Consider the following 18288-nt stretch of genomic DNA (forward strand, 5'->3'; position numbering starts at 1 on the left):
CTGTCAAAATAACACAATTGCAGTGTGGATACTTGTATTGTTTTTCCAGAATAACGGCCATTATTCTGGAAAAACGGTGCAGTGTAGACACACCCATAGAATCAGAGGGTTAGAAGAAACCTCAGAAAGTCATTGAATCCAACCTCCTGTTAAAAGCAGGACCAACCCCAACTAAATTATCCCAGCCAGGGTTTTGTCAAGCCAGGAATTAAAACCTCTGGGGATGGAGATTCCACCACTTCTCTAAGTAACCCATTCCAGTACTTCACCGCTCTCTTAGGGAAATAGTTTTTCCTATTATCCAACCTAGACCTCCCCCACTGCAACTTGAGACTATTGCTCCTTGTTCTGTCATCTGTCACTACTGAGAACAGCCTCTCTCCATCCTCTTTGGAACCTCCCTTCAGGTAGTTAAAGGCTGCCATCAAATCCCCCCGCACTCTTCTCTTCTGTAGGCTAAATAAGTCCAAATCCCTCAGCCCCTCCTCAAATTCTGTGCTTCACCCATCCTCTTTGTTACCCTCTGCTGGACTTTCTTCAGTGTGTTTACATTCTTTCTGTAATTGGGTGGCCCTGGCAATACTCCAGATGTGGCCACCAGATGTGGCCTCATCAGTGCCAAATAAAGGGGAATAATCACTTCTCTAGATCTGCTGGCAATGCTCCTCCTAATGCACCCTAATATGCCATTAGCCTTCTTGGCTACAAGGGCACGCTGTTGACTCATATCCAGCTTCTGATCCACTGTAATCCCCAGGTCTTTTTCAGCAGAACTACTGCTTATCCAGTTGATCCCCAGCCTATATCAATGCTTGGGATTCTTCCATCCCAAGTGCAGGACTCTGAACACAGAGAAAAGCAGAAACTAGCCAAGAAATCAAAAAAGACAGAAAGAAGGAAGACATGGATCAGAGGGAGAGAAAATAGAAGTGGTTATTTTGGGGACTGTAATAACATTACTGTTGGTTAGATCAGGATTGACACTGCAAAACATTTTCTTTGACCATCAGTTTGAGTTAGTAAGTAAATTAATTTCTGCTGCATTGGTTTTCCTGTTGTATTCACCTAGGGTAAATATTAGTGTAATCAAGTTTTACTTTTGCAAACATTTAATGAGCAAACACTGCCTAGTTCACAGAGCACACACTTGTCTCAACTATTCAGTGACTATACTATGCAGTAAGCAGCAAACAGTATGCAACAGCAACCCTGCTTCATACATTGTGCCATAACTATATAGTGGTAAGCAGCAGTAAACAGCATTCCCTCTCTCACCTTAATGCTTACTGCTTTTACAATACTTTACTGATTACTGCTGACTCAACCTTACTTTCTACAGCTTACTGTTTTCTGATTAAACCACATCTTACAGTCCGTAGAAAGTCACTATATTTTTTCCCATTTACACTTAATTTTAGCCTTACATGCCGGCTTAATGAAGGCCCTTTTTGTTTAAAATGTCAGGAAATAGTAGTTTAACAACACTATTCATTATTTAAAATAAACTACAGATTGAACCTCTCTAGTCTAGCACCTCAGGACCTGATTGGTGCTGTACCAGAGAATTTGTCAAACCATGAGAGGTCAATATTGTCTAGCAACATTACCACTGCTTACAGGGCTCTTAGGAGACATTTAGAGTAAATTAGAGCTAACAGCACAGAACACTGAGAATCAGGACTGGTGGCTATAAACAAACTTTTATGGGGCTACACCCATGATAAGTGGACATCTGGCTAACTAAAATCATGCTGGACCACGATATTGCTGGGCCACAGAATGCCGGACTAGAGAGGTTCAACCTATATTAACTATCTGTAAAAGGGCAATAAGGAAAACCCATGGAATTATAGAGCAATATTAGCTTAGGAAATGGAGCAAATAATTAAACAATTGTGGTAAGCACCTAGAAAATAATGTGATCAAATAATAGTCAACATGAATTTGTCAAGAACAAATCATGTCAAACTAACCTAATATTCCTCTTTGACTGGGTACCAAGCCAAAATAACAGGGGAGCAATAGATGTGATATAATTCAGCTTTTAGTAAGGCTTTTGTTACTGTCTGACCTGACATTCTCATAAACAAAGTAAGGAAATACAAGCTGCTATATGGTGTATGCACATCTGGTTGGAAAATCATACTGAGAGTGTAGTTATCAATGGCTCACAACCAAGCTGCAAAGGCATGTTGACTGGAATCTTGCAGAGATCTATCATAGGTCTGGATCTATTTAAAATCTTCATAAACTATTTCGATAAATGACATACAGAAGACACTTAACATTTCTGGGTGAAACCAAGTCAGGAGGAGTTGCAAACACATAGGACAGGATTAGAATTCAGACTGGACAAAACTGGAGAAATGGACTGTAGTAAGGATGAAATTCAGTAAGGACAAATTGTTCTCCTTAACCATTGAGAACAGGACAAGAAGCAATGGACTGAGAGGTGCAATGAGAGAGATTTAGGTTATACATTAGGACAATTTCCTGACTTTAAGGGCAGCTAAGCACTGGGACAAATTAGCAAAGGAGGTAATGAAATCTCTAGGCTTATACACACTCATGTTTACTTTTCTATGAGTTGTGTTGCTCAGGAATGTAGAAAATGTCACTCCTGAGCAACATAAGTTACACCTATCTAAGTGCCCATGTAGATAATGCTATATTAGCAGTAGAAGGTTTCCCACTGACATAGCTACTGGGGATGAAGTAATTATGCTGATGGGAGAGCTGTCTCCCCTAGACCCAAAATGTCTGCTCTAGCAGCACTACGGTGGCACAATTCCATCAGTTCAGTCTACTGTAGACTAGTCTGAACTCATTGAAGGTTTTTAAGAGCAGGTTAGACCTGTCAGAGATGGTCTAGATAATACTTAGTGCTGCCTCAGCACAAGGGACTGGACTAGATAACCTAGCAAGGTCCCTTCCAATTCTATTTTTCTATTATTTTTATGAACAAATTATAATCTTTAAATATTCCTAATTCTACCAATTAAAAGTCAGTTTTCACCCAAACAATGATAGATACATTGCTAAATTTAAGCGTCTAAACCTCAGATCTCTTCAGTGTTAAAATAGTTCCAAAAAAGCTTTTAACATTTTTATAGGAAGAAAAATTATAGTTTTTCTCAACTGTTAAAACATAGTCCTGGGGCACAGAGAAATCCTGGATATTTTCAGGTGAACGATTCAGAGAGTTAAAAGCAACTGAAGAAAAGATCTTTGAATAGAAACACATAGACAGTCTTAGCTACAGGTGTCACAAGTATTCCAGCTAGGAGTGCTATGGAAGCTTTTGCATTCCCCTTCTTCCCCAACAATAAAACTCTCCTATTTGTGTTGTGTGCAGGTAAGCCAACAGGGTATGGATCCAACAGTAGACGTTTACACCACAAAGGAATAGTGGATGAATGCTGCTTCCAGAGCTGTGACCTGAGGAGGCTGGAAATGTACTGCGCTCCTATCAAGCCACCCAAATCTGCACGCTCTGTACGTGCTCAACGCCACACTGATATGCCAAAAGCACAAAGGGTAGGAGAATTTACTGAAGCCTGGTCATATAGCAAGAAGCATGTGTTTTACCTAATAAGGAAAAGCATCATGACTGTGAATCTTATTTAAAATATCCCCTCGGTTTCAAATATACGTATTGAAGCTTTAGCGATGCTTTTGGAAAGTAATGTCTGTCAAGGGAAGGCCTGGTTCCTTGAAAAGACAATGGAATATAGATTATTTCACCTGTAGGTTATCTACAGAGAAAACCAGAAAAGAACATAAACTCTGGCAAATGAAATGTAAAATTATAATTAGGCCGAAAAAGAATTTGAAGACCAACTAGTAAAAGACTCAGAAACTAACAGGAAAATAATGTTAAGTACATCAGAAGCAGGAAGCCTTCTAAATAGTCAGGGATGACAATTGATGATCAAAATGCTTAAGGAGCACTCAAAGCTAAGGGCATTGCAGAGAAGTTAAATGAATTTCTTATATCAGTCTTCATTGAGGAGGAAGTGAGGGAGATTCCCACACCAGAGCCATTCCTTTTAGGTGACAAATCTGAAGAAAAGTCTGAGATTGTGGCATTAGGAGAGGTCTGGAAACAAATTGATAAAGAGTAGTAAGTCACCAGGGCCAGTGGCATCTGCCCAAGAGTTCTGAAGGAACTTAAATATGAAATTGAAGAACTAGTAAGTGAGATACGTAACCTAGCATTTAAATCAGAATCTGTTCCAGATGATTTGGGATAGCTAATGTGACATCAATTTAAACAAACGAACAAACAAAAAAGACTTCAGGGCCAATCCTGGCAATTATCAGCTAATAAAAAAGGAATTGTTATTTGCTCTTTCACATAACACAAGAACCAGGGGGGTCACCCAATTAAATGAACAGGCAACATGTTTAAAGCAAAAGGAAGTATATCTTCACACAACACACAGTCAAGTTGTGGGACTGATTGACAGGAGATGTTGTGAACATCAAAACTGTAACAATGTTCAAAAAACAAGTAAGTCTTTTTGATAGTTTCTAAGGGTATGTCTAGACTATATGGCTCCGTTGATGGAGCCATGTAGAGGAGTTTACTAGGCATAGGAAAATGAAGCGGCGATTTAAATAATCGCCGCTTCATTTACATCAAAATGGCCCCCGCGCTGTGCCAATCAGCTGTTTGGCGGAACAGCGGTGGCAGTCTGGATGCGCCGCAGTCGACAAGGGAAGCCTTTGTCGACCGCTCCGATAAACCTCATTTCATGAGGCATACCAGAGCGGTTGACAAAGGCTTCCCTTGTCTACCACGGCACATCCAGACTGCCCTGCTGTGCCGCCAAAGAGCTGATTGGCACAGCGCGACAGCCATTTTGATGTAAATGAAGCGGCGATTATTTAAGTCACCACTTCATTTTCCTATGTCTAGTAAACTCATCTACATGGCTCCATCAATGGAGCCATGTAGTCTAGACATACCCTAAGGTGCCACGGGACTACTCTTTTTTTTTTTTTAAAGTTACAGACTAACACGGCTACACCTTTGAGACTTTTAAAAGTTCAAAAAAGAATTAGATAAGTTCATGGAGGATTGATCCATCAATAGCTATTAGCCAAGTTGGTCAGGGAAACAATGCCATACTCTGTGTGTCCCTAGCCTCTGGCAGCCAGAAGCTGGGAATGAACAACAGGCAATGGATCACCCTATGATGGTTTGTTCTGTTAATTCCCCCTGAAGCACCTGGCATTGGCCATGTTATAAGTTAGGATACTGTTCTAGATGGTCCCGAGGTGAGACCCAGTATGGTCATTCTCAGGGCTCGACAAATACACTCTCCCGCTTGCCCGTGGCGAGTAGATTTTACCAGCTGGTGAGTGCAGGGGCGGACTGGCCTGGTGGGGGAGGAGGAAGTGCGGTGATTCTTGCCACCAGGCTGCCTGCGTGCAGTTCTGGCACGAGGAGGCAGGGCACGAGCCAGAGGGCGGGACGCCGGCAGATGCAAAGACACTGGTGTGACGTGGTCCTGCCAATTTTAAAGGGCTGTGGCAGCTCGGTTCTGGCTGCGTGTTCCCAGGAGCTGGCTGCGGCGCGTGGCACAGCCAGGCCCTGCCCTGCCGGCTCCAGTCCTGCCACGGCCTCAGCCCACTCGCCGGTGAGAGACCGCTCCCTGTTGACCGCCCGGCTCACTGCACCCACCCCGCACCGCTTTGTCTCCGCACCGCCTGTTCCCCATGCCATCCCTGCGTCCCGCACCCTGCTCCCCAGTTCCCTTGCTCTCCCTCTTCCCTGCGACTCTCTGGCTCTGCGCCACCATTGCACCTCACTTCCCCAGATCCCTGCCCCCCCCAGTGCTGCCCGTTCCCTGCACTGCCCCTAGACCCCGATCCCTCTGCCCCTCCCGTTCCCTGCATCCCCTTTCCCGTACCGCACCCCGCACCCTGCTCCCCCCGATCCCTGCGTCCCTCTGGTTCTGTGCCTCCCGTTCCCCGTGCCACCTCTGTACCCCCCCCCCACACTGTTCCCTGTACCCCTCTGGCTCTGTGCTGTCCCTGCACCCTGCTCCCCCGGGGGTCGGGAGTGAGGGGTGCTTGTCCACAGAGAGAGGCCGGACAGGGCAGGGAAAAGGCTGCTGTGACCCAGCAGGGAGTGAAAAGGGAAGTTCACTTGAAGCACTTTTGCCTTTATGGGAAAAAAGTGCAGACACCTGCAGGGGAGGGACCAGCACCAGAGGAGAGAGGCAGGGCAGGTGTGTGGAGGGAGGTGTTAGGAGAGGGGATGAGGATCAGATCAGAGTGGGGCTACTGGAGGAGTGGGCACAGGGGGGAGAGAAGGGCTGGTGGAGGGGGGCAGGTCTCAGGAAGGCTGAGGGCAGTGAGAAGGGCAGGAGTCAGGGCAGCAGAGGAGGGTGAGGGGTTGGGGGGCAGTGGGCACCAGGGGAGCTGATGGAGTAAGGGAGGAGACATGCCAGCAGAGGGAAAAGGTAGAGGTTTATAAGATATTTATTAATAACTTGGGTGATATTTATTAATAACTTATTAGCAATTACTGTTCTTATTAGGAATGTATGCCATTAAAAAACACTTTTGTCTGGCGAATAGGGTTTTCCAGAATTTGTCGAGCTCTGGCCATTCGTATGTTCTTACTTTCTTATATTACCAATTCATCACTGTCCAACTGTAATCAGATTGCTGCTGTGAATTTACTGGAAGTGTGTTTATAAACTCACTCCAGAGCCCACTGAAGAAGTATTCACATCATAAAACCATCCCTACAGTTGGCACAAAGGGCCATTTTCAAAAGAGAAGCCATGCACTAAGCGGTCATGAACTGATCTCCTCAGAACTCTCTCACTAGCTCTCCAAGCACAGAGCAGAGGCACAACGAGGGGCCATTAAGAAAGAAGCTTGCACTTCAGCTGCTCATGACTGCTGTGTCTGCTCTGTAAATTAATAGATTACTTTAATCTCAAAGCCATAGTTATGGAATTTTATACCAAAACCAAATTAGTTTAATATTCACCACAGTCATTACACACAAACACAAACACTGTTCACTGATTCCTTGTTCTGGTCTTGCTCTCCATTATCATTTCACATATACAAGATACGAGTACTCAGAGTCCCTATTATTAATAGTAGCAGTCGTACTATCACAGTTGTGCCTAAAGGGCCCCATCTAAGTTTGAGGCCGTATGGTGCTAAAATGCCTCTGCCCTGATGATCTTACATTCTAAATAACCCTTTATAAGATGCGCAGGGCCACTGTCACATCTCCACCTTTGTTTCCTGTTTGGTCTCTGAGCATCTCCCCTTTATGTGTTACTCGTGTTTTACACCGTGCAGTACTTTTTCTAGGTTAGGCCTGTCTGGTCAGGCCATTTGACTGAGTAAAGACAGTGTGTTGTGCCCAACAAGTGTCACAACTCTTATCCTGTAGACCCACCCACTCTGTGAAGCCAAATGAGGGATTTTTTCCCCCTTAATGACAGAATCCAATTTGACAGATGGATTCATAATACAAAAGGTAGTGAGAAAAGAATTGAAATTAATTCAAATTAAATAAAAAACAAAAAGTTGTCTCACCATATTGAGATTTATACTTTTCAAAAGTTAACATTGATAAAGCAGTTTCAGTGAAAGTTACAGAAGAACCTGAAAAGCACAGTCTAAGGTTTGACTGTCTTGTGCAAAATACGGAATCCTGTTCTTTTTTGAGAGAAAGGAAGACCTGCCCCATTTCTTCCCCAAAGGTTTTTCAACACTTTGAAAAAAATAGCTCTGTAATACTTGCTGGGAGTCAACCTCAGAGATGTAACTCCCACTATGAATGTATGAGGAATGGAATCTTCTCCAGGCATAGCTCAAGAAAAAAAAAGAGAGAGCACACTATGGGGAAAAAAAGAGGATTGATTAAGGGACTTGAAAGGAATAGAGAGAACACATGCAAAGACTGAAAGAGAACAGAAGGAGGCTGAGCTCTTAAGGAATACAAGAGAAAAGGAATCACTTACTAGAACAACAGAAAAAGCTGGAGTTCGAAAAAGGAAGAGAGAAAAACAGCACAGGAAAGAGAAAACAAGGGGAAAATGGGAGGGGAAGAGAGTTGAAGAGAGGCAGTCAGAAAAAAAGGGTGAGAAAAAAGGAGATAAAAAAGAACAATCTGAGAGAAAAATAAACTGAAATGTTTGTTAAGCATTAAGCATGGGGAAAATCATACTGAGACAAAAGAGACAGTGAAAGAGATGGAAGGAACAATAAAAATCAGATCTTACAGCAGATGGAGGGATATAGTGGAGGCAACGAGGGGAAATGTAAAAAGAAAGCTAAACAAAGACAAATTGAATGTTTTACAAGAATGTTTTATATAAAGACTGATGAGACAAACTTTCCTCTGCCTGATGACAGCCACCAAAACTGGTGAGCCTCTTCCTTCCTGAATCTTCTGTCTATATTAATTATGGCCATGAAGTGAAAATAAGCACGAGAGAATATTTTAACACCGGATTTTCCTACAGCACACAGGCTAGGGAGTTCAAAATGCAATCAATATACTGCAGAGCTTGGAAAGAAGAATAAATTAACTAATTCAGGAATTTGTAGGAATAACATGCATCTAGACGTTAAAACTAAAAAGCAAGTTTTTAATTTATTTCAGTAAAAAGGATGGTTATACCATATAATGGTTTTACAGGTGGGGGAATTAGTGTTTGAGAAACACCATTTTTCTGAACCACTTAAACTAATGTAATATGTGTTTTCATTGTTACTTGCATTGAATAGCTTTTCCAAAACCATTGTACCTAGGGAAAATGTAACTGGAGCATGAATTCAAGCTCTTACAAATGAAACACCAAAATGCCAAAATAAATAGAGATGCATGATATTTCACATCTCACTCAGCTTCCGGAACTTTAGCCTCCAGGGCTGTCAATGCAGGACTTTTCATATACATAAATTCACTTTGAAATAAAAAAAAATACAAGCTTGCAGACCTTAGATTTTATATACCACACAGATGAAACAACAGAAAACATAGCAAGCAATTTTTGTAATAGGTACGTTTTCCAGGTTAATAAATTTCACAACTTTAGCAGCCATTGAAGATGGCAAGGTTAATAGACTAATGAGGTTCAGGTCTTTTCCTCTAATGCATGCCATATATGAATATAAATGCGGGTGGTTAATCCATGGGGTAGATCGGGCACTCTCATTTTAATATATTAAATTAATTATGTTAAATGGGAAAAGATTTTTTTAGGGTTGTGCAACAAAAGTTCTTTATCTGCTTTAGCATACCCATTGCCAGGGCTTGCCGAGCCGCGGCGAGCTCTGCTCGCCAGCCGCTATGTCCGGCGTTCTGCGCATGCGATCGTTCTGCACATGCGCAGATCGCCCGAACCCAGCTCTTCTGGGTTGTAATCTCGCCACAGGTGAGTAGATTACATAGTTTGTCGAGCCCTGCCTAGTGCATAGTTCCTTAACACAAGTCTTCTTTAAAGCCCACATAAGCCAATGGGAGTCTTTCCAATGACTTCAGTGGACTTTGAAGCAGGCCCTGTGAGTCACATCCTGAGGTTCTTGCTTATGCACTAGTCTTGCAAGCAGATCTCGGACTTCAGTGGGCATCCATTAGCACACAAATACTCTCTCATGAAGAATAGTTTGAAAAGAATGGGACCTTAAGGCTGACAATCCTTATTCAAGTATATCTCCCATTAAAATCAAAGAAGCGCTTGACTATATAAAAATTGAGTAAAGAATTTGATCTTACATTTGCTCATCTATATAAAGATACTATTGACGATTTCTTGTGTACCTGGCGTCAATGTTTACTGACCAACGTAAGAGCGTACTATTAAGCAATGAGTAGTGATGTTAGGTGAGTAGCAAGATTCTGAAGCCCAATAAAATATCGGAATGTCATTGAAAATCAAAGCCAGCAAAAGCACTTTTGTGATTTCTTTCTGAAGAAGGGATCAACTTCTCTATCCTTGCATGTCTGAGCAAAGTCTGGCAATTCTGGACTATGCCTAAATGTTTCTATCCTTCTGTAATAGAGCTTCACAGAATGAAATTAAGTTACTAGAAGTAGGTCATCATCATCATAGTGTGACTTTAAGCCAATAAAAATATAACATTGATTATTCTTGCCAGTGAAAGCAGGTGTTCTGGAGGTCTTTAGAACCCTATAATAGCCTGCTGAAAAGGTCATTGGAAAGTCTTTCAAATATTCTCTCTGTTGTTTCAGTGATCTGGATGTGATGAGCCAAATCACATATATAAGTAAGATAGGAATGGCATATTTATTTACAGTTAAGCTATATAGCAGTCATGGCTTCCTATTATTTGATGAGTGTCCTGGGTGAAGTTTGGGTTTTGCTGTCAAAGCAAAAACCATGAATGAGTCAATGAGACAAATTCTACATTCAAATATATTCATTCAGCCCCACTGACTTCAGTGGGAATTTGGCACATTATGTTCATTAGATAAAAGGTACTAGCCTGACTTTACATACAGGTTTTGCATAAAAAAAGATGTAGCATGAGGAACAACTGAAACCAAATTCAAGAGACTACCATAGCACAGCAAAAGGCAAATCTGAGTTTAATAATAAATAAATAGAATAAGTCTGAATTTGATTTCCCAGAGTGAGAAATGAATATAGATTTTGAGCTTGGGGAATCTTCTGAAAAAAATATTTCTTCTCAGAAACAGCAGTTTCACATCTGTGATCCTTCTTGCTTGGAGGAAAAACTATTTGAGACCCACATCCCATAGGCTTGCAGGTCCCACAACTAAATCAAATCATAATTTATACTTCTACAATGCTTTTCACCCAGAGCTCTCAAAGCACTTAACAGCTATAGTGTCAACAAATGTAACCCTCACAATACCTCTGTGCTATAGGCGGTTCTTGTTCTGGAGACAGCTAGCAGCTACTCTACAGTAAGAAGTGAGTTCTAAAATAGACTTAAAATTGAATGTAATACAGTATTTTGTTTGGTTCAAAAACCTGGTGGACAAGCTTGAAATTTCACATGTGGTTAGTTATTATTCCCTTTGATTTTTCTATGTAGGGTTTTTTTTCATAAATTTCTAACAGGTAGACTTTGAATTTGGGTTTTGGCTCAGATTTTTTTTGGTAGTCCTACTTTTAATCAGTAATGGGTTTCTTTTTAAAAAAACATTGTCCCAACTAATGCACACTATAGACCACATGCTGCAACTGTACTTCTGCTCTTTTAAGAATGCCAATCCCTCACTGCCCTCCTTTAACTATTCTTCTGTGCGCAACTCTTTACCGAAGGAGAGGGATCACTTGATGAGTAACTGTTTCTGTTCATTCCCTCTGGAGCGTCTGGCACTGGCCACTGTCGGGAGACAGGATACTGGACTAGATGGACCTTTGGTCTGACCCAGTGTGACCGTTCTTATGTTCAGATGGCCCTCTCCCAATGCAGCCAGCTCCTATGCCAAACATGCAGAATTGCTAGTGTTGGGGGAAGTAATCTGATAAAGTTATGTGTACAAAAGGGCAAGGTGGTGTGGCTACTGGCCAAACAACAAATTTTGTATTGAGCAAGTGCAGTCTTACATGGCATCCCTCCAGCAGGATTTCTGAATGTGGGTGTCAAGGTGAGGTTGCAACTATAATGTCACACAGCTCCTACCAGTCCTAAGTGTTGAAGCCTTTGGAAGCAACCTGTTAGCAGGAAATCACCTGAAAAGATGCCAGAGGACCCCCAACACTCTCAAGGAGTTAGATACAGACCCTCAAGAGCATATAGCCACCTAACTCCCATTCATTTCACTGAGAGTTAGGCTCAGAAATAGCTTTAAGGACTATTTGTGCACAGGGAATGCTTTTTTCCCATGAAAATTGGTTTTCTCCCATTCAAAACCACAACTGTTTCTGGCAATATACCAAAAACTTTTACTTGCAAGCTCAATTGGCAACATTCACAGGCTTTACAGAAGGTGAGAATACTGTTGCGCTTCTATTTTAAAAATGCCTTAATTCTAGCATGGAATTTTCAGTCCAGCCAGCACAAAGAGATTAGATAGTCATTGTTGAAAAAGCCTTCCAGTCTTCATAGAATAACTTGTTCTAGAGTCACAGCGTGAGATAACCATTGTGGGTAAACCGAAGTATTTTGACTAGTCAGAAACTAGTCAAATCTGAGCTGAAAGTTAGGTAACCATTTACACTATGTCTTATACTGAAAAGTACTTTTTCATTGAAAGTGATTTGTAAAATAAAATGTATCAGCCTTCTGTGACATCCCTCAGGATACACTCTGGACCACAGCATAGCTGTGTGACTTTAATTGTCTAGTTTGGGGGCCTTTTACACTGCTTTGCTCTCAGAACATGGCTGGCCTGCTCACTCAATTTCTAGCATGTGAATTCACTCCCAGATAAATAAATGAGCTCTCTGACTAGTCACTCATGAATTAAACTGTGGTACGTAAATTTTGTGCTGATGCTTTGCATTGAGGTGAAATTCACTCTTAATGAATTTATACATATTGGGTGAAATCATGGCCCCTCAGATATCAATGGCAAAATTCCCTCCCCATCCCCTCAGTGGGCCTGACTAGAATGCCTAGTATTCTAGTGTAACGCTTCCACCAGGTAGTGTCGGCAGCAGCCAGAGCCAGGTTCAATATCTAGGGGTCCCTTTTCATGCATCTCACACAAACCCGGCTCGAGCCCCCACTCAGTATCCTGGGAAATTCACACACCCATGGGTACCTCTGAGATGCAATGCTTCCCCACTCACAAGCACAGTCTGAACATAGAAAAGAACTTTTAATTGAAGAGAAAGAGAAGTCACATGGCATTAACTTAGGAAAATACCATAACCAGAGTTCATAACCAACCCATGAGTAACCATCCCAGCTCAAATGGATTGAGCAATGTCCCTTGCCTCTCATGCTCACCAGTCCAACAATGTGTAAGCGTCCCATTCACTTACCCAAACTTTCTCCATACCCCACTTCAAATGCCCCACTTACAGCTTGGTCCAGTCAGTGCAGACCCAGACACATCACCCTGATAGACTTTCCCTCATAGAGCCTGATGTGATGCCACCTGTGTGCTGCCCCTTCTGGCTGCTTCCCCTACCGGCCGCCCACCGGTCACTTCCACCAGCCACTCTGCTGGCCGCCTGCCACTGCGCCTACTGGCTGCCCGCCGGTCATTCCCCCCAGCCGCTCAGCTGGCCGCAATGGGTCTGGCTCCAGGTCAAACCAGTGACTTCAGCTCTTAGCAATTTCAACTCTTTAGCCACCACCTAGGCTGGCAAAAGATTCCAGCTTCCCAAAAAGACTCCTACTGGAGTCTGCTTTAAGTCTATCTTTAAAACAAGGGGGTGGGAGGAAGAGGCAGGTTGAACCAGTCTTACATCTCACACCTGGCAGGCATGAAGCAGACTGGCTCAAGCCCTTTCCCCCCAACTCTGTTCACTCAACTCTGGAAGGGGGGGGCTTGTTCATCTGAGACCCCTTACAATGATGGTGTCTCTCCTGCAAGCACTGGTGTGATATTTTACAGTTCCCACATTTAGGGGTAGCATGATTTGTGACCCCACAACAGCCTAAATTAGTTACAATACATCACATTCCATTCTAACAAGCAATCCTCCATCAGCCCTGGCTGAATTGGATTTACATAACCACACCCTGGATTCCTTCCCCATCCCAGCATGAGCTGTATTTACATGTCAACAGTTAATTATCTTGCCGGGCTAAACAACTTGAGTGAGCATATCCACACTGAGGGCTGCTCTCTTCTTTTAGCTGGCTGATTACAAGTAGTAGTTCAGCTCCTGCTTACACTAGGAATATCTGAGTGGCTACTCTTGTAATGATGTCACAGCAAACCTTAAGGAGAAGAAAATAAAGTGATGTTTTAGACCCCACACACTACGCATGTTCTGGAGTTAATGGGCCAAACTTGTTTCCTTAAAAGACATCAGAGCTGGAGGAGAAAACAAAGACTCACTACCAGGCCATCACCTCCCCCTCTAACAAGAGGGCCAGAGAAGTGGACAACTCCTGGTCTAATTTCCCCTTTAAATTAATTTAAGGGCCTTGTTCTTGCTTAGTCCCCAGGTAATAACATCCAGGTACAAGTAGCATAAATGACTTTTAAAAAATACAAATACTTGGTCATCTCAGAAAGATTGTATCTATACTTTTCCCCTAAGTAGACTTTTTGACCAAAAAAGTGGTAGTTAATATTTTACAGTAAAAAAAACCCACCATTAGCAGAAGAAAAGTTGAGACAGATTTAGTTCTCTTATTTTTGAAAGTTTGGCAGCAGCTATTGTGATTGGCACATTAACAATTCACATATATATATTTATAGTCCAAAATATGCACAATTACTTGAATCTTACCTCCTCTTGCACTCATGCCACACCACTGAAGTCAAGCAGTAGGTGTAACAGAGAGCAAAATTTGGGCTGTTTTCTTTAAGAAGACTTTTCAGTCTAGTTATTTTGTCACTAACCACATTGCCCACAAAGCTAAAAGCTTTTCAAAATAGACTCTAGAGGGTTCGTAACCAAGATATAGTGGTTGTAACTACAAACATTGGACTTTTTATTATTATTACCAGTAAAGCAGTGAGGTCTTTATATGCCAATGTTAGGCTTGAATGTCCATCCTGAAAGCTTAAGAAAACCACTGCATGCTTCCTGGCCCCCTTCTCCAGCTTCAGTTAAATTACCCTTCAGATCATAGAGATATTCATTATCCTAGTGTTGGCTGGTGTTTCTGTGAAAAAAAGTCAGCAATGAAGAAAACAAGGTCAAATTCTGTTCTCACATCTCTGCAACCTGTTTGTCTTCAGTACAGTTGCACAGCTGTAAGAGAAGGATTCGCTCCAGTGTATGCTTTCTGCTAATTCTGTGCAAGTATAGCAGGCATGTGGCATGTTGCCATTGAAAGCATGGCTACTTCTCTTTGTCAGTTAAAAAATGCCTGCTGTCATATCTCTGTTATGGCAACCACGGAGATGTCTATCCCAGAACTCTGCATTGGAGCAAGATCATAGCTAGTGCTTTATTTATTTAATAATTGCTAACAGATTTTCAAATAGTTGAAAAAGAAAACAGAATTTTTTTAAAAAATATTTCTTTATTTTAATGTCAGCATAAGTGACCAAGTGCCTAACTCGAAGCTTGTTAAAATCATTGGAAAGGCTCCCATTGACTTTCAAAGCACTTTGAATCAGGACAATACTGGGGTTTTGATTTTTCTTCACTTTGTACATTTTTTCATCATTTTAGAATAATTTGTTGTATTATTTGTTGAGCTTAAGAATTTCATTTCCAAAATCCACCAAAAAATTATCAAGCTTGCCACTATGGCCTGGATGATTAGCCCCAATTTATTTTCTACTAGAAGATTTACCTGGTGTTGCTTGGGTCCTTAACTCAATTTTTGTTTTTCTTCATTTAAATCATTGCTTTGGGGTGGAGTGGTGATTGAGGGGTCCAGTATGCAGGCTTCCCCAGGGAGAGAAGACAATCCCAGCTATCTCTCACGACAGCAGCTTGAGGCTGGTAAGAAGCACCTCGCCATGGACACTGAAGCTCCAGCAGGCATAGCTGGGGAAGGGGTGCATGTTCCCTGGATAGGGCAGGTCCAGGTTTATCTGCCCCCTTCACTCTCCAGCCAGAGTAAGGAATTAGCAAACTGCACTTTCCCTTCATTTCCTGATGAAGGGGAACAGCCAGCAGTGTTCCTGTACAAATCGGGGGGAAACTCCACCCTCCAGCCCCCCGCAAAAAGGGTGGGAGGGGACGACTTGGGGCTGAGGCAGTCCCAGATAGGGGAAAGAGGGCACACCTCCAGCCAGCCCCTTTCAACTGCCTGGTGATTCTGTCTCTTTTGTGTATGATTTTATGAAAAGCCATCCCATTCTAGGCTCATCCTATTTTCCTGGCATAAGCAAATCCTTACCTTGCTTTCGGTTATGATCAGAGAAAGCTGTATAATGAACGTGGTGGTCCTAGCTCTTACAGTTTAGGAGGATCAATTAAAGTGGGAGCATCCATTGCGTAATTCTGCATAAAGTGATTGGAATAGGTTAAGAAAACCTGTTGAGAAAACCCTGCATGATCAAATTAAAATCAACATGTGTGAACCAGCAGATGTGAGCAAGACCAAGCACCCCACATAATGATAGCAACAGAATAAAAGTGTCTGCATGAAGAGGTCACATGTGAGACCCTGGGAGATGATCCAAACACTAACCAGACATTCCAGTTAGTTTTGAATAGTCTCAGCTGTTCATGTGAGTAGGAAATGTGCTACTTGGGGCAGAGCCATTTTTGCAGTGTGCATTGCTGCTGCCGCCACCAATGCCTCCTCTAGCAGCAGTGATGAAAATATTAAGGCCATGGCCAGAACAGCAGAGGAGCAGTTCTACCTTTACTCTGATTCAGACTTCCTTCTGTGTGCTAGAACAGGACAATAAGCAATGTCTCATTTGGTTACATATCAGTATTGAAACATACTTTTATCTTGGCCCATCAGAATACATGTTTGCTTTGATGACTAAGCTCTCAAATTCAAAATACAACAATAGTTCAGGGGATTTATCTTCTTATTAGGGAACTGCATGGTTCATTATCAGTCTAACAGCTTTTAGAGGCCATTTGCTCTTCAGTGCAATATGGCTGTAGATCAAGAACAATAATTTCTGCTAGTTTTCATTTTATAGATAATATGCTTGGACAATGTTTGGAACACTTGACTTATTGTAAAAAATGTTCTCTCTCTATCTCTTGCTAAACTCTTCTTAGAGGCGATGGATATCCTGGAGCAACAATGATCACGCTAGTATTTTATGTCACTGTCATAACAGAAATTCTAGGCTGAAAATGCAAGTAATTTATCCTTTCCCACTTTGTTGTTGTCATCATCATAGAGTAGGGTAGGATCCTGGAATTTTTAAGATATAAGGCCAGCAGCGTAAAGCAGCTTGGTGCAGCAATGTATCAGTGAAAACTAAAGGGTTCATCTGGGGTGAGTGCATGGGAAGTGAACTCATTTGGGAAAAACTGGAGACAGATAGGGAGACATTTTGGCAAGGGTGGGAGAGGCATATCAAGGCTTTTATTTTATTGACTGCTTTACATTGTATTCTGTTTTTATTATATTCAGCAGTAATTCAAGGAACCTACAGGCCTGTATACTGCAAGACATTAGCATGTGCAAGTTAGAATAAGGCTCAAGGCCTTGAACTCTGAACAGATAAACTTTGAATGGACAGATAGCCCAACAGAAAAGCTCAAGTACTGGGGAGCTGAAAACAAAGTGTTTAAGGGGAATTTCTAGTCACAGGAATATGAGTCCAACCAAAAGAATGTCATGGCAATAAACTGACATACATAATAGGCACATGAGCTACATCAGCATACCTAACCAGAGGAGGCTATGATAATTGACAGTTGATAATTATGATACTAAGGTGAGATCATTGATATACCACCCTATAAGAGAAGAACACTCAACCAGTAATAAAGTGAGGTTCTACATGTGAGAAAAAAAGAGGGGAAACCCTATTGAATATGCTTCAGATACAGTGGTATCAGCATAACATATTATAAAAGTGAATCCCAGCCAATACACAGTAGGAGAAAGAGATGTAATCTTTAGAAGGTATTAGAAGGATGGCCACTGGTGATGAGGAGGAGGGTGATGGTGATGAGAAAGATGATGGCTAACATTTCAGGTTGTTCTACAAGCTGTGCACATTGGGGTCCCCAACTATATCATAATTTTTAATAGCACTGAGCTTGATCTTGGGACAAGAGCCCATCAGTTCTCAAAGTGATAACTAGTAATTCCTAAATAATCAATATAATCAGTACATAATCTATAGATCAGGCTACACAAGGAACCTGCAAATGTGACCTGAATTTATAGAGGATTCAAATCATATCTAAATGTATCTACCCATGTGGTCAAGGTATATGAAGCAACTATTTATTAGTGACATTAAGTAGTAATATTTGATTAAGGAGAGTGAATTATTTCATTGAGCTAATCATTGGTGTGATCTCTTGATTGCCAACGTCTATCTGGTAAGACTGTCAGCACATGTAGGAGTATTGGCACAAGATAAATCAAATTGGATAAATAATTGGATGTAATTTTTGTTCTGATAAGAATGATCAAAGTGCTGATGTTAGGAGCACTGGGAGTTCTGGGTGCAAGGGTACCACAGGATCCAATGCTGTATGTGTTGGTGAACTCTAATAATACCTGCATTTAGGA

General features: G+C 41.8%; 1 protein-coding gene across 2 annotated transcripts in view; it reads left to right on the plus strand.

The window, feature by feature from the left end:
- IGF1 (insulin like growth factor 1) overlaps positions 1 to 18288 on the plus strand; it is an 86349-nt gene that overhangs the window by 60812 nt on the left and 7249 nt on the right. Inside the window, exon 3 of one of the 2 annotated variants that reach the window (XM_075906390.2) lies at positions 3356 to 3495. In XM_075906390.2, the coding sequence (XP_075762505.1) occupies positions 3356 to 3495 (140 nt within the window). 2 annotated transcript variants of the gene reach the window in all.

This window comes from Pelodiscus sinensis, chromosome 1 (genome assembly GCF_052426305.1).
Source record: "Pelodiscus sinensis isolate ZL-2025 chromosome 1, ASM5242630v1, whole genome shotgun sequence".
In the NCBI taxonomy this organism is placed as follows: Eukaryota; Metazoa; Chordata; order Testudines; family Trionychidae; genus Pelodiscus; species Pelodiscus sinensis.